Source organism: Natator depressus, chromosome 9, assembly GCF_965152275.1.
Source record: "Natator depressus isolate rNatDep1 chromosome 9, rNatDep2.hap1, whole genome shotgun sequence".
NCBI lineage: Eukaryota > Metazoa > Chordata > Testudines > Cheloniidae > Natator > Natator depressus.
This window is the reverse complement of record NC_134242.1, coordinates 41707284-41724622: the sequence shown is the minus strand read 5'-3', so window position 1 is coordinate 41724622 and position 17339 is coordinate 41707284. Positions and strand designations below refer to the sequence as shown.

Here is a 17339-nt window from a genome sequence, read left to right as displayed (position 1 = left end):
CATCTCTACTAATTCTCACTACAGGGTTGTTTTCATTTTATGCAGATCAGGTGGGTACTTCTGTGGTGGTGAGCAATCCAACTGGCCAGAAGAATTCTTCCACAGTAATAATAAGTACAGTTCTTAAAGAGAACGTTGATTGTGGTAAAAATTAGCTGTTAAATTTTCCAATCGCTCAGCTTTAACTATCAAAGAAAAGTGAAATAGTGAGGGAAAGAAAAAAAATGTAGGCTGCAAAAAGAATGAGCCCTGCCCTGCCCCCTAACAAGGAGAGTTACTCTGGGACCAACTCTGTGGCTGAAGCATTCATCAGAGATGCCTGGAAATCAATCTTGCAGTGCCCTGTGAATGCAGAAATGGAGGCCCAAACTTTCTAATGGATATTGAGGATCTCTCTGCTTAAGACTTGCTACTTATCTGGTGGAATGGAAGAGAATCCCTACTAAAACTGATTCAATTTATGCCTTGTACAGATCTGTAATGCAGCATCTGCTACATCTGGAAGTAGAGGACTGAAGACTTTCCTCAGCCATATGAGACAGAAGGAAATAAAATATGATTTTCTGATGATTTGGGACTGGTTCTTTTGAGGTAAACAACCAGCCTCTTGACAGCTCACATGTTCTGTAATTTCTCTTATGAATGCACTGGATTCCAACATGAGTGGGAGAATCACAAATCCTAAAGAGTATTTTTAAATTTTAAATAATAAATAAAAGAAAAAAAGAAATTCACTCCAAAAAATGAATGCTAGAGGCATTCCTGAAAACAATGTTGTGTTGGTTAATAAATACTACCTGGTTCTTCCATAAAAATGATTTTGACCAGAAATATGCTTCAATACAGAAATTAGGACTCTACAGAGAGAAATGGCCTTGGAGGGTGGGGACAGTCCCTATTGCACAAGACTTAACCTCCACAGGAGGAACAGTGTATTTAGGTTGTTTGGCCAGCTTGTCAATCCTTCCAGGATCTACTGATGTGAGTGTTTGATATTACTGAAGACAACACGCTCAGCTTCAGAACCCCTCCTAAACCTGAAACTTCGATGTTTTAATAACTAGATCTTACAGTGAAGCCATCTTATAGAAAATGTATAATGGATTCTGAGGGTCTCATTTTCTTTCCCCCGCATCAGAACGATCTTCAAGACCTGGAATAAAATTCACAATGCTGGATTTCGTTGAGGAAAGCAGAGTCTGAAACACACAACTCTAATGTTTCAACTGAGAGGGCCGGGGATCCAGAAAAGCCTATTCCTATTGGTCATAGTCAAATTCTTCGGCCTCCAACAGCAATAGTTCTCTATTCCTTGGGAAACAAGGAGATATGATGCCTCCTAAAATCTCTTTTTGTGACACTTAGATTTTTGCTGGCTTCCTGAGGCTTTTACACAGCTTCTTTTCCATTTTGGCTCATGAAAGAAACGTTCACTTCGTTCGCGCTCTTAAAGAGGAAGCGTGCTCTGTCCTATGTCTGAGGACCGCAACCTGAAGGAAGGAGACTAGTCCTCTTAAAGGCCTGGGTTGAATATTTTCAAAGGTGATTAGGGAATGTGACCACACAATTTTCTTAAGTGTCAGTGGAAGTTGTGCTGCTAACACCCCTAATCACCTTTGGAAATTTCAGCCCTGGACAGAGGACTGTTTTCCTCATGGACAGGTAATGGCAGAATGCCCCCTTACTAACATTCAGTGGGGGTGTTTTGGTTGGCTCGCTCCCAGTACTAAAAGGGGAAGGCTCTATGGGAAATCAGGACCCTGAGACTGACAGTCCCCAGGAACAATGGGGAGAGGCCAATGCTCCAGGTCAGCCTGAATGACAGGGCGGGCAGGCTGGCTAATCAGGGAGTCAGGAGGCCAGGGAGGTCCTGTCCTCTGTGTGAGCTGGAATTGCCTGGGTCAGACAGAGTGGGGCCAAGCTAAGGAGAAAGCAGGGGCCCAAGCTGAGCTGGGGAGAAGAGCTGTGCCAGATCCAGAGGGACCAGAAAAGCAGCCCAGAGAGAGCAGACCCTGTCCTGGGAGCAGAGCTGCAGCCCCAAAGCCAGAGGCACAGCCCAGAGAGAGTAGACTTGCCCTGGGAGCAGAGCTGCAGCAACCAGAGCCAGAGGGGCCAGAAAAGCAGCCCAGGAAGCAGGTCAGTGCTGGGAGCAGAGTCACAGAAGCAGCCTACGGAGCAGACCTGTCCTGGGAGCAGAGCTGTAGCAACCAGAGCCCGAGGGGCCAAAGAAGCAGCCCAGGGAGCTGGAGGCAGAGCAGCAGAGACAGAGTGGTGGAGCTGGGGCTGGAGCAGTTCGGAGCTGAGTGTGGTGAGCAGCTGGGGAGAGCGAGGGGGACCCTGGGCAGCGGGCCCAGCACAGGGAGACACCTCAGCCAAGAGGCTCTGCAGGCTAGGCTTGGATCGTAACCCTGACAGGGCGGGGGCGACACTGGGGAGAAGGGTCCTACCACTTAGAGCCTGAGAGCGTGTGGCCACCACCAGAGCAAGTGTCCAACCCACAGCATCCCTACAGCACAGCCAGGGCCTGAGAAGAAGGCCTGGGACTTACAAGGAACAGACTGTGAAGTGCCCTGACATTCCAGAGAGACTGTTTGTGATGTTCTGTGCCACAGAGCGGGTTGATGTTTCCTTTAACCTTTCCCATTTTTCCTTATTCTTTTTAAAACTAATTGTTGATTAAATAACTTGCATTTGCTTTAACTTGTATGTAATGGGCAGTGGGTCAGAGACGTGCCCAGGGCAGAGAGTGCGCCCCGGAGTGGGGACACCCTAGCCCCTGTCCTAGGTCACCCCAGCAGGGTTGGGGGTCGAGCCCCCCAGGAATCCTGGGCCCAGCCTTGTTGGGGTTACAAGGACTCTGCCAGACAGGAGTGGAAGGGGAGTCCTCAAGGGCAGGGAGACCACTAGGTAAAGGAAGTGGGAGCGAGGACTCAAATCTTTTCGCTAGCCCACTTCACCGGGGTAGCGCAGAAGCCAGGAAAGTTCCCCACAATAGCGGGACTATTCCCCCGCTTACATCAGGTACGAAAGGACCCATTTCATGAAGTCAAATAGATGACTGGAATCCTGGCATCTTTAACTGGCTGCAGTCTCTTCCAAAGACTTCAAGAGTTTTAAGGTAGTTATGGTCTAGACTGAATAAATCAGAGCTAGCACAAGGCTTCTGCCCTGGATGCCAGCTTTCATTCTGACAGAGACCATGATGTAACATAGCATGAATGCTCCCTGCCCTGGCAGAACGAGGCTTCCTGTGCCAGACACACAGCTGGCATAATTCTTCTTCTGCAACAGGTTGCAGGTATTCAGCATAAATGAAATATGTTTTGTATCTGGCCTTCTGCTTCCTTGACTGTCCTATTTTTTTTCTTTGGGGGGTGGGGTGGGGGGGGAAGAAGGTAAGAGGGGTAAGGAGGTAGGAAGCATGAAGGGAGCAGCAAAGAGTAGTCCCCATGGTGGGAGGAGGGAGAACACCTGTCCCTTAAGTGAGTGCCCAGAAAGTAGAAAAAAATGGAAGGAGCTCACTACTTAAAAGAAAAAAAAAAAAACTGAGGAGAAAAGCCTGAAAAAACAGCAGTGTTCTGAACTGCTGTGTTTCATCTGCATGGGGGTGGCAGAACTAGCCATTTGTCAAGGAGTTGGGGCTTCTAAGCTCTTTGGCATATTGATGTCTTATCCTTTTATCCCACACCCACTTCATTTCTGTTTCATCAAGACTGTAAACTCTCTGGTACAGGGATCATCCTCAGGTACCATACAGACAAGTAACAATCACAATGAGGTTCTTAAGACACTAATGTAATAAATTAATAATGTGTGTTGAACTGCCCTTCATCAGGATCAAAGGAAGGACTGAGCAGAGATGGACTGAGTGGAATGTACAAGTATCCACTGAATTAAATGATGGAACCCTTCAATGATGGAAAAACTTAACAAGATCAGTTTCATTTGTACCTAAGTGCAAAGGTCAAATTCCAAACTGATTAATAACGGAGACATAAGGAGGGTGAGGGAATATTTTTTACTGGACCAACTTCTGTTGGAGAGAGACACAAAAGCTTGTCCAATTTAAAAAAAAAAAAAAAAAAAAAAAAAGATATTCCCTCCCCCCTCCTTCCCTCGTTGTCTCCAATATCCTGCGATAGACAGCCTCAACTACACTGCATTAACAAATGAGATGCAATTTCCTGAAACTGCTTTGCAGTTATTTTCTATAACAATCTCTAAAATGTAAGTTATGCATGGCCTCTGGTTATCTATGATTTGCCTTGCTTTCAGATCAGGAAAAAGACAGTGAATCAAAAAATCACATCCTACCCGGTACTCGTAATGACAGAGTACTTTTTGATATGCATGGTCTCAGTATATAATACTTCAAGTCTAATTTTAATATTTGGTCTTACCTGATGCGACAGAAAAATGATTTCTCCTCCATGCAGTCTGGTGTGGAATACTCTAAAAACATTAAATGGATTTCATAACAAGTTGCAATAAACAGTTTAAAGTTTCGTATTCCAAAATGTTCATGTTACTGAAAAACAGATGTATTCAATGCTGAGAGTACTTACCAACTCCATTACAAATACTCCATGATGGCAATCTGTAAGGGGTTGTGGAGCTGTAGAAGACACTGACATCCTGAGGTGCCAAGAACTCCACAAATTTGGCATTTTTAAAGAAATCCCTCTTACAGTGGAGAATAGAGGCAGCTTGATCAGAGATGTACAAGACTTTCCCAGTAATCAGGGAAACAGCTACAGCAAACATGTCCTAAGCAATAACAAAATCTCAAACATTTTAGACAATTAAGAGAACATTTTTAATCTTCTCTGATATATAGTGGTTTAAAAATGGTATTTGGAAGTTCAAGCTAATTTGATGTTAAGTATTAGTCATCTTGTCTATTTTTAACTAATAAGAAATGATTAAACCAAGTGTACTGTATGAGACATCAAATCTCAAGACAAATTCTTTTAACTGCCTGAAAAGTACATGTAGCTGGTATAAACACTTTAGGTGATGGTTTTAATATGTACTTTGATGTAGTTTTAGCAGTTGGTTGTAGAATCTTACTATATGGACTTGACTATCATACTGCAGAAGTTACTTTGGATACAGAGACAGCTGGACTTGGTCACTACAGTTCCCCCTTCATAAATGTTAATATCACAGGCATATTTTGCATTTATAAAAAATTAAATTATTTAAGTGCCTTAAAGATGACACAAATCAATACATTCATCTACCGCCAAATGAATGTGCCCAGTGCTTAGTAATTTAGTACACTAAGTTTAAGGACAAGTGGTTAACACAAAAGTTAACGGAAATCTATTAGATGGCCTAGTGATGTCTATCTTGTTGAAATACATGATTGTTCTATACAGCACGTGCGTCGATACCTTTGTCCAGTTCTGTTTCATACATATTGAGAACAAAAGTTTGATCTCTGCTGCTGGAAACCTCTACAGTCGAATAGATCTCAGTGTGAATGAACGTTTGACATTCAGCCTACATTTTTTTCCCTTAATGCCATCTCATCTGCTATTTATACCCCTTTAACTATTCATAGGAACACAGAAATAGCCTTTCCTGATCAGACCAAAAGGGATATCTAGACCGGTATCCTGATAATAGCTAAATGAAATACTTCAGAAGGTGAAGAATTCTGTAGTAGAGAATTATGGAATCACTGATGCATAAGGGAAGTTTCTTCCTCTAACCCCCATCAGGTAGTGGTTGGCTTACGCCTTAAAACATGAACTTAAAGAACATTTTTTCTCCCTCATTGCTGTTAGACCCTCACAAACCCAGGGCAATCAGCTGCCACCTGCATGGACTACAAAGGCCCACGTAAAGAGAGGTCAAAGCCCTCTGTTGTGCTCTCCGGAAGGCAGCTAGAGGTAAATGCTGGCCCCCCCCACAGTATAGAGCCTTGGCCACTCAACTCTTGCATTCTCAAAAGGAGCCAGATCAGAGCATCCCTGCTGCCTCTCCAGTACATACCTCTCCCTGATCTCAGTTCTTGAGATAGTGGTGAGGAACATTTTTCTTTCAGCTCCTCCGCTGCCTCTCATTCCTAACTCTCTCCTACTGGAGAGCCCAATCCCTTCAAACCATGTCTGCCTCTTACCCCTACTCTTTTTGGTTATTACAGTGGGGTGGTCCCTCCAGGCCCACAGCCTCCACCTCAGCTTCTTCAGAAGGGGTAGGGAATGTACCTTCCTCAGAAAATCCTAGAAAAGAAACAGAAGCTGGGGAAGGGGGTTTCCTCCCTCTCCTGCCAACCCAGCATCTCCTGGTTTATCCCCAATGAAGGGCTTGCTTGGAGTCTCCCAACTCAGGCAGGCACCTCATCTATCCCAGATTCTGCAAGAAGTTTAGGGCAGGGATGATGACATCTGCCCTGATGTTAGCAGGTGCTTCCAAGCCCATGAAGTAGTCCAAATAGTAAGGAAAACTCCCAGGGCATATCTACACTGTAAACTTAAGTCGACCTATGTTATGCTGTCTTACAGTAATTACTGCAGTACTTCATGTCCACACTAAGAACATAAGAATGGCCATACTGGGTCAGACCAAAGGTCCACTCAGCCCAGCACCCTGTCTACCGACAGTGGCCATTGTCAGTGGTACGCATCCTCACCAGGAGCTTCCACTGAATTAACAGTGGCAGTGTGGCCAGGACTCCGGGCGCAGAGCTCCCCTTTAGGGGCAGCCATGCTCCCAGTGGGGAGCAGAGAACCCAGAGGGGGCAGCTAGGCTTCTGGCGGGGGGAGCCGGGAGCCTGCAGGGGCAGTCAGGTTCCTGCCGGAAAGATCGATGTGTGGTGTCCTGTGTGGCTGCCCTGTTCCTGGCAGGGAAGCAGAGCCATGAAATTGACAATAATGACAGCCAACAGATGCAAGTTACTCATAACTACACCAACATAAGCCCTATGACTCTTGTGGAGGTCGAGTTATGATGTCTGTGTAGTAGGGCACATACATAGGCGGGCAAGGCTGTAGTGTATACACTGATCTAATCGGGTTGATGTAAGCGGCCTTACATCGACCTAACATTGTAGCGTAGACCAGGCCCCAGGCTGTTTGAAGAGTCACTGTTTTAATTCTGTCCTCCTAAATTCTTATTTGAATTTTCTATAATTTGTAGTCAGCTTTCCTGTACTGAAAAAGTGTCCAAAACTGAACATGGTAACCTAGGTGTAGTCTCACCAGACACATTAGCTTCCTGGTCTGTGAGGCACTACTTCTCTACACATAAGCCAAAGCAGTTTAGTATTTACCACCATACTTTAAGTTCCAGAGTGAACTTCTGCCCAAGATAATTTAATCATCAGATTCATAAGTATATGCCAGGATCAAAACCCTCATTTCTGGAGCGGATGCTTTGTAACAGATGATAAAGTAGCAGTCAGGGACGGATAACCCACTATTTGGGATTAAGTATTTTGCATTCTTTTCAGGTGTTTTTACTTATATAGCATATGGGATAATTGTTTAGTTGCAATATCCAGCATGATCAATTCTTTCCCATCACAGGGCAAATTCTTCAGAATGCAGTGTACAATACCAGCAACAAAACCATCAAAGCTGCTGGCAATAAGGCATTAATCCATTATGCCCAATTTTTGTTTTGTTTGGTTTTTTTTTTAAAGAAAGGTTACAGTTAAGAATTCCAACCACACCCACCAATTACATACACACAGCAGTAATCGGTCAGCATACTCACTGCATTTTTCATGATGTATTCTGAAGTAATGTTCTCAACTTCTTCCACTGTATGGGATGACACATCAAGACCAGAAGGATGGCTTCCATTAATCATCAGTAACTGGTAATATTCTTCATTGGCTACATAAGAATATTAAGGCAATTTTTTATATTTCACATTTCAAAATGTGACCAGTTAACATCGAGCCTGCTAACACTGACTGGACAGAAAGCATGAGCTTGTGCTTAAGTACAGAACATGGTATCTAGGTTCTATTCCCACTTCCACCATGAGAAAAAGCATTTAACTTCTTCCTGTTTCAGTTTCTTCATCTGTAATCTGGGGAAGTTTATGTAGCTCATAAGGGTGTTGGGTAGCTTAGTTCATTACAATCTGAAGTACTTGGCAATCCTTGGATAGAAGGCATTGCTGAATATTGTCTGTAATCAATATACCACACAAATTGTAAGTGAATGGCTAACTAAATACCAAAAATGTATTTTAAAATAAAATATAGAGTCTCACTCTACATTTTACTAGGTTTTTTATTTTTAATATCTGAAAAAATAGTTACTGTAAGTGCTAACCCAGCCCAGTCCCCCTCGGCCTTTTTTGGCAGAGTCACAAACCCAAATTATTAAAACGCTACAACTACATTAGTTTTATGATCTTTCATTTATTATGAACTTGACTTTATAAGGAGATCCACATTCGGACACTAGTTCTGGAGCTGACATTACCTTTAACTTGTTTAATGCTTTTAAGTGCATATTTCAATGTTGCCAGCACACTAGATTTTCCTTTGATTCTTTTTTCAGGAGGAAGGCGTGCTTTCAGTTCCTGCAATGTTTTCCTCAATTCCTGTTGTGTTTTGGCTTTAGTGGATTGCTCACTGCTATAAAATTAAAACAAAGAAGTTACGCTGATATTTAAACGAATACCATACCTTCTAGAAAACCAAAGCCTTTTGACATTTATCATGTCATTAGACTAGTTCTAAAATGATACTAAAACAGATTTGTAGAAGTATTTAGCTTCAAAGACACTTTAGGATTTGCTACATTAGCCCAAAAAGGTTGAGAACCCCGATTTAGCTAATGACCCATTTGTAAACTTGATGGCCTGTTACAACCCAGTAAATAGCTCTAGTGCAAAAACACCTGTCTTACTAAATATTTTTTGCCCACAACATCTGATACACACATGAATGTAATAAATACACTAAGTACCTTTGAGGTGGCTCCTGTTACATGGGACTGGCTGAGTTAGTCTCCCGGTTTTGTGCGTTGCGACCTCCAGAGTCACAGCTTCGCTCAGGTTTGGCCCAGTCCACCTGACAGATGGGCTGATGGGTCCAAATTTGTGTGAATGGAGTTGAAACCTGGCACATGGGGTTGCAGCAATACTCACCCAAATTTAGCCCAGCCGGCCACCCCCCCTCATAACGGGGGGTGGGGGAGACAGTTGGGCCAAACTTGAGCAGCACTGAAACCACATGCACTAGGTCACAGACGCCCAGGGCAGGGAACTAAATCCAGCCAGCCCTGTGGGACTGGAGCCATCGCTGTGAGGTGAGTGCAGGACACGCTCTGCAATCCCACAACCCCGGGTCTTCCAACTGCCCCAGGTAGAGAACCCAACCCTGAACTAGGGCCTCCCACGTGACCTTTGACATATTCTTGTGACCTATTTTTGGGTCACAACCACGGGGCAAGAGATCCTGAACTAGATTTACCAAATTTTAAATTAATTCATTTTTTGTTCATAATAATTACCTCAAATAGCTTTATTCCGTCATTTTTTTTTTTTTTTTTTTTTTTTGTTTAAAACAAAAACACAACAACTTATTTTAAAATGCACAATAGTTATTTATTTACCTGCATCCACTGGTAGATGGATTATGTTCAGAGTCTGCAATCATCAGGCTAAATGCATTTGAGCTGAAAAAAGAACAACCTCAGTGATGTTAAAGTCAAATATAAGTTGTGTTTAGCTTTGAGATCTCCATTTTCTATTTGTTACTTTTAATTAACAGATCAACTTTACACCAATGAAACTGGTGATAATGCCAATTGAGCAGCTTCAGCCAAACTAGCTTGTGTGTAAATGTTGTGTGCTTAAAAAAGATGTAATTCTATGGCAGATTGGTGTGTCCACTAAATCAATCACTACAGAGTAGACTAATAATGGTAGAGAGTGTCCAGCAGCGGTGTCATTAACAGACCATCATAAAAAAAGGTATGACGTATTTCTTCCCCAGTCTCCTCAAATAATAACACTCAGGACTTAAAAAGAAAGCCACAAGGTATCGTTAATGCTTCAACTTGGTAAACAAGATTTATTCATGGGAAAGACACATTCTAAATTTGATTTTAAACTGAAGTTCTGTTCTGAACTCACAATTTGACCACTTTAATTTAAATCAGACTACTGTTTTTAATCAATAATAAGATTCGGAGATTCTGAGATGGTGAAAACAAGCAGTTAAAAGCCTTACCTCACTGATCTATTTTATTTGCCTTAGCAGAAAATATGAAGACAAACTTCTTTGCTGCACTTCCAGCAGGATTTTTACTATATTTTCCTCCTTGTATGTTCTCATACGGCTCTACTTTCAAAAGTATTTCACCATAGCATTATTCTCTTCAAGTAGAAGAAAGTAACTATGTAGATGCAATCTGCCACCTCCCTATTATGGTATGAGCCAGTAACGAATGAATAAATAAATCAGCATGGAATGGAAAAAGCATTAAGCATAGGAACAAAGCCCAACACAGATTATACTGCATGTATTAACATGAAAGATGGTTAGATTTTAGAATCTTAAAAACATGAATGGGGAAAAAAAAATCAGCATATCACCTTTTATGACAATCTAAAGACTCCACAAGCATTGCTGTATCTTTTCCATTTTCATCAGATTCATTGCCATGAGAATCATGGCCACTAGAGTAGTTTTCATTCATATACTTTCCACTGAAGTCGTTACCACTTGATCCACTGCTCATCTCAATGTCCTCCTGACAAGTATCTGGATGTCGTTCAGGCTTGGTTTGAACACCAGTCTCCTCAGCAATCATTTGACTATGGTTGATTGCAAATTCAGAATATCCACTCATTTTGTATTGCTGCTTTGATGAGTCTGACTGCCAAGAAATATTTCCACTGATTTCAAGCTGTTGTGGGTTCTGCTCCTCAGTGCTAGAGAACCCCCTGATCTTAATACAGTCCACTGAACACTCATTAGGAATATTTGCACAGAACAAGAATTAGTCAAGCCATATTCATGTTTGTGCTCTGCATACAAGATTGCCAGTCTTGAAGTGTGAATCCAAAATCCTAAAGGGGCAGGGGGGGAGAAAAAAGTAAACTATGTTGAAATACAATTTGTTTTAATCAATTTTTTTCAGTTTGATCAATATTAAAGTTCCATTATTGGCCAATCAAAACTGAAATAATGAAGTAGCTCTAATATTAAGCTTTAGTTTCAAGAGTTTCGTTATTAATATTTTTATCCCAGAATTTGACACCTTTAAACATTTTACACACCAATACACTTCCGTAATTAATTCAAGGCTAACAATGTTATAACAAATATTCATTTTGGCATAAAATTCACAGGGGAAAAGGAAGCTGAAATAAAGTGAAATTTTTATTAGAAGACAGCCTTTTCAAAAATTTCAGTATTAATCATTTCTTCGTCTATATCATTTCTGTCATGCTTACTGGCTGGAACCGTATATAAATATGAAAAAAATCAGAGTGTCTTACTACTTCTGCTGAAGACTTAACACAATGAACTATACTAATCTCATTTTCCTATTTTAAAAAATTCTTTCCTCTGGTGCTGCACGAGAGACCCACAAACAGAGGAGACTGACTATCCAGTGGAAGCAGTGAATTGATTATGTATTTAGTGCATGTTGAGGACAACCTAGAGAAAAAGAATTCCCTCATTTCTTTCGGTTACAATAATCCTAAGTGTCAAAAGGAAAAAAAAAAATCCAGACAGAAGTGAATTTTTTAAACTGACCTTTTAAGATTAAGTACAATCAAAAATGTCAAGTAGTGCTTTGGAAATTATACCTCTAAAAAGAAAGAAAAAGAACTGCTATTAAAGCAGTTTCAAATTTTAAAAACCAACATCAACATTAAACAGTATTAAAGCAATAACACACACATTAAGGACTTGCCATCAAAAGGTAAAAAGCACCAAATAGCAGTCATCCTTAAGTAGCAAACTAAACACCAGAAAAACACATAGGCGAAACAAGGTCAGGAAATTAGATTTCTCTGATCCACAGACAGCAACACTTGTTCCATAAGAATATGCTTAGCGGTCATTTGCACTTTTCCAAGATTAATGTGCTCTGAACAACATTAATGTAATACTTGACAATGCAAATTATTTTTATTCTTACCTAAAATATGGGTGATTCAGTGTTTATGTTTTAATGGTAAAAATGCCAAACACTACCTACTATTTGTTTGCAATTCCAATCTGACGGTTTTCAGACTGTTGAGTCCAACAGAATTAAAAAGTTTAAGTTTTACCAGTACTACCACTAGTGCCTTGCTTTTTAACACGCAAAAGAAAAACGAACAAACCTACAACAGTCAGGTAGTTTTAACTTAAAAATTCTCCTACCGTTTTCCCAAAAAAACAATTGAAACTATTTTGTTACCCTCCTAATTTTTGGTTTTCCAGACATTTTACATTTATTTTGAGTTCTCAGAAGCAAATATCACTCTTCCTCTCATTCAGCCAAAGATGTGCACAAGAGATCTGTTTTTAGTTGGAAGAGGAAGTGTTTTTAGGGGCATTTATTTTAGCTATCACTACTGATAACTATAAATATTTTCTTACAGCTAGAATATTTTCTGGAAACCCAAACAGCCTTTTGCAAGTAACACAAGGCAGTATTTTTCTACCAGCACAGTGAATTTATGCAATTCAGATCCACCAATCATGACTGAGCTGATAGGCTCAAGGCTGTTCATTCATATGACAGACAGATCAATAGATAGAGAGCTGTTATAGTAGCACAAATTCTGAACTACAGTTTACTTCAGCAGTTTTTCCTGAGCCAAAATAAGCAGCTACTTGTGTCTCCCTAAAGTTACTTAAACTGAAACACCAGGAAAAAGAAGAAGAGGAGCTTTGAATTGGTCTATAGTGTGGCAAGAAAAATGTTACAGGATAGGGGAATTTCTCTTCCTTCATTTCAGACCTATGGTCTTTAAGTTACTAGCTAGAAGTTACTAAAGAAAAAAAAATCTGTTCAAGGTCTCAGTCACATTGAAGTTTGCTCCTAGATGAAACTCCCAGTAGCATTTGACATATAATAAAATATCTTCTGTTGGTTACCTAGGATCAAAGAGACTAGACAATTCACCTCTAGCGAACAGACACTCTAAGTGGGTCGGCGCGCGCCTATAATACAAACCAAGCACCAGATCTAAGGAACAGTCCAATACGTTATGTTGACCTAATTCACTATACCATTTGTCCTTCCAGCATTTAGGATCATGACATCTAAAGCTGTACTGCTGCTAGAAAATCAAAATTTGTTACAGTAATTTGCCTAAGGCAATAATTACTAGTAAAAGTTTTGCCCTGTATGTCTCAGCAAATAAGACCTGGCCACAAGATCATTTTACAACCTTGTCATGCTAGGTTCATTATGGCCAGTTTCATTTGTTTACTTGGTCATTCAACACAACAAAAATCTAAAGGAATTGGTTTAGTGACATACGCAGCTTCCATGGGATCCATTTTTAAGACCTTTCCCACAATGTCCAAAAGTGTCCTTGGAAAAAACTAGTATATAATAATTTAATGAAGACTTCTGAGAAATAAGATTTAAGTCCTCTTCGGTTACTGATGTCCTGGAATTTGGGCTTGGTTTCCAAGGTACAAAGGAGGCACAGTCCCTTTATGTACTATGGTAATTAAAAGACAAAAAGCTTACAAGATGGTTTAAGTAAGGACTTCTGAGAAGCTGAAGAGGAAAAAAAAAAAAAAAAGTCTTCCAACAGGAAAAGCCTTTCTGTATGACAACCTCATGTAGACACCAGTTTAGTATTGGCACACATGGGTCTGGAAATCAAGAACCACAGCAGCCAGGATAAGCAAACTTAAAAACTTTGAATGGAGTTCACAAAAGGTATTTAGCCATCTAGCTCCCACTGAACTCAATTTGAGTTAGGCACCTAATCACACCTTTAGAGTATTGGGGGGGAGGGGGGAGACGAGAAAAAACACCACATTTCAAGGCTCCCAAAGCGTAAAGAGATCTTTTGTAGGCCTCCAACCTTAACATGGAAACTATATTGGGAGGAAGGGTTGAAATCTAAAGAACTGGAAGATGCATTTACCTCAATCTCTGTTACAGGGCAGCTTACTGCTGGTGTAAAATCAGGTCAGCTACTTAGAGAAGGTAAGCCGGACTTATCTATAGTCATGCCTTTGGGTCACGAAGAGCAAACCAGTCCAGGTTCCTCTTATGGTAAATCATTCCATCACTATTTATTTTACATAAGTCCTTCCAGAGAGTAGAAGGTAGGAAGGAAACCAGTAACTAGAGAAGTCTACCAGAGGGCTTGTCTTCACTATAACAGATATCTTGAGTCAGTACACTTAAGTTACCACATGAAGTGTGACTACACTTCACAACAGCATTGGAATTACACAGTGTGATTTCGTTATCAGCACAGAGTGATTGGCTTAGTACTGAGGAGTTGATGCAATTTGAGTTGTACCGCCATTGCATTACTAATTTGAGCAATGTTCATTTTGGTGTGTAACAACCTAAAATCGTGAAGAGTGATTGGTTTCGTACTACGGGATGAGTACTACTGGATGCCTTGATACAACCACTTTCTTGTTAATATGTTTGAAGCCCCCACACCCAGAGCTATTGGCAAAGTGCCAACATATAAATTATGGCTCTTCATATGGCAAAAAGGAAAAGCAAATTAATTTCAATTCCCCCAAACCACAGAAGTACTAGTGATGTACCTCAGTGAACACAATCAACTCTCTATAAATCTAAGTATGAAGATTTTGCCTTATTTTCTAACACCTTATGATAATGTTTTTACCAGGACGGTCCTGTCATACCGCATACATGAGTACAGATATCAGAGAGATCATTCCTGACAGTATAGATTTTAGAGTTTGCTACTGTAATTTTCATTAATGTGAAATGTTTCCAGAAGTCCTCTTTTAGAGGGCTGCTTTGCCAACTGGTATTGTTTTGGAATTGTTATATGGCAAACTGGCAATGATTTGACCATTCCGTGCTATTTGAATAAAGAATTAGGTGTGAAAATTTACATTGAATGCAGGCTCCCTGGGCAAGCAGGCAATGCTTAAATACTTCCTCATACTTGGTAGCAAAAGAATGCTAACTTGACAATAGCCATCAAAAGTGAGAAGTCACTTTAGTATTAATCTAAAAGTTGCCTGTGCATCTGTAAAAAACTATACAAACAGTTGAGTTTTAAAACTTATTTGAGGGCTAAGAGTTAGCAGATTATCCTAATTGTGACATTCTTTCCAGCTAAGAGACAGCAAAATACTTGTGTTCTCAGATCTCAGCACAAAGAAAATGCAGAGCAGTATTTGGCAGACTTACAGTAATCCAGGAACCTTTATTTCCTTAGTATTTTTTTTCCCACATCTAGTCTTCTTCAAGTTGCCCTGAGCATAAGCTTACTACTTGCTTAATGAAGAGTTTAATACCAGAATTCATTAAAAATTCACAGCAATAAAAAAAATTCTCAGCAATATCCAGACCAATAAGCAGATGCTGCAATCTAACCTGAGAAACCCTAATGCTTGAAAATTCAGTCTTAACGAAGTGAGTAAAGCCTAATTCACACAACTTACATATTTACATTTCTGGAAATTAAAGATAAATTAAAACACAGTTGGAACAAAAATAGCTTTCTGAATAAACTATTTAAAATTTAACTTTCTACTCAAATGAATCAGAACAATTACACACATTCCTTACCTGCTTTTTAAATCAAGGTTGGCATAAGTGTTATCAGGTTCCCTCCCAGCTAGCATCAAAAAGCATGAAGTACCTAGGTCCAGAATTTCCCACATGCACTCCTCTTGGTCATCCTCATCCATTAGAGTCTGGACACCTCTAAAACTATAAAATATAAAAGAAATACCAGGGCCCCCCCAACAATGTCCTTTTCTTATAGTTTTGAGAACAAAAAATACCACATATTGCTCACAGTTATGCCAACCCTATACAGATAACCCCTTGGCAAAGAAGGAATTCTCATCCAGCAAAGGAAGCATACCGACATTTTAATACACTTGGATTTCAGCAAAATTATTTAAAGCTTCAAAATACAAATATCTTTAAACTAGATAGAACACACCTAAACAGTATGTAGAGTTCTGGTTCAGCAGTAGCATGGTAGGACTCTAAGTCTGCACAGGCTAAAAAAAGGTCTCCTCCAAATTAAGAGCCACCTATTGTGGCCTTTACCACCACCACTGAACACCCAAGTCAACAGGAGCTGTGTGTATTCAGCACCTTTGGAAAAACTAGGCTACTTGCTTAGGAGTCCAAATTCAGATACTCAGATTTCAAATTTCTGGCCTAATGATTTTCGCTATCCATATTTCTTGTCGGCGTCAGGCTAGGAGGCCTGCAATTCAAAACCTACAGTTTCCTGAAATAATAAAACGCTGGAAAAAGGTTGTGTTTCTTCTCCTCTCCTAATGCTCTGCAGCAATACAAAATTTGTACAATTCTTGTCAGTTTAACCGTTGCCCACAAAGGCTCACAACAGCAGTAATGTTAATGAAAAGATATTCATTCTAAGGCTAACATACATTCAACTAAGGCTATGTCTACACTCGCAACTGAATGACAAAACTTTTGTCTTTCAGAGGTGTTTAAAAGAAAAAGAAAAGAAAACCCCAAAACCCTGAAAGACAAAAGTTTTGCTGCCAACAAACGCCAGTGTGAACAGCACTATGTCAGCAGGAGCCCTCTCAGGCCGCCAACGCAAACGCTGCTCCTTGGGGGTGGAAGTTTTTTGTTGGCAGGAGAGCCGACAAACAGCAGCTGCACTGCGTGACTTAGTGGCACGGCTGTAGCGACATAGCCATGTCACTAAAAGCTGCGTAGTGTAGACATAGCCTAAGAAGCAAAAGCACTGGAGCTGCCTGTTTATTGACAAAGTCAACACCCATTCTTTAGTTTTCAATCCCCTTTGAAAGGTTATCTTTACAACCATATGGGGCATTTGGGTCTTTTGTTGTTTTAAACGAAAGGTTAAATTCTACAGAAATGGATGTCTTAAGCCTTCATATTCATCAGTAAAAGCCTCCCACTAGCAAGGGTATTTTTCAAGTCCTGGTTTGGTGTACATTAAAATCCAATTCAGCACATCTTAGGGAAAGTAAGACTCTAGATTGTGTGAAACCTGTGGGGGGGAGGGGGGGGTTTTGCCAGATTTCCTGTTGAACCCAAAACATCCAGCTATGTTGGAAAGTATAATCAGTACATGGCCGGCACAAGTAGCCGAATAAAATTAAAACAAACAGTATTTTAAATGCGACAAACATCTAAATCATTTTCAAAATACTTAGACTGAAA

The 17339-nt window shown here is 40.5% G+C and overlaps 1 protein-coding gene across 2 annotated transcripts in view; it reads right to left on the bottom strand.

Moving 5' to 3' along the window:
* Positions 1–17339, bottom strand: part of PER2 (period circadian regulator 2) — a 74789-nt gene that overhangs the window by 42194 nt on the left and 15256 nt on the right. The window contains exons 5-11 of one of the 2 annotated variants that reach the window (XM_074963968.1): positions 15729–15872; positions 10570–11046; positions 9585–9647; positions 8448–8602; positions 7726–7847; positions 4566–4767; positions 4401–4452 (exon numbers count right to left, since the gene is read on the bottom strand). In XM_074963968.1, the coding sequence (XP_074820069.1) occupies positions 4401–4452; positions 4566–4767; positions 7726–7847; positions 8448–8602; positions 9585–9647; positions 10570–10826 (851 nt within the window). In that variant the 5' untranslated portion in view covers positions 10827–11046; positions 15729–15872. Of the gene's footprint in view, positions 1–4400; positions 4453–4565; positions 4768–7725; positions 7848–8447; positions 8603–9584; positions 9648–10204; positions 10343–10569; positions 11047–15728; positions 15873–17339 lie in introns of those variants that run through there. The other variant, XM_074963969.1, reaches the window with a different exon arrangement.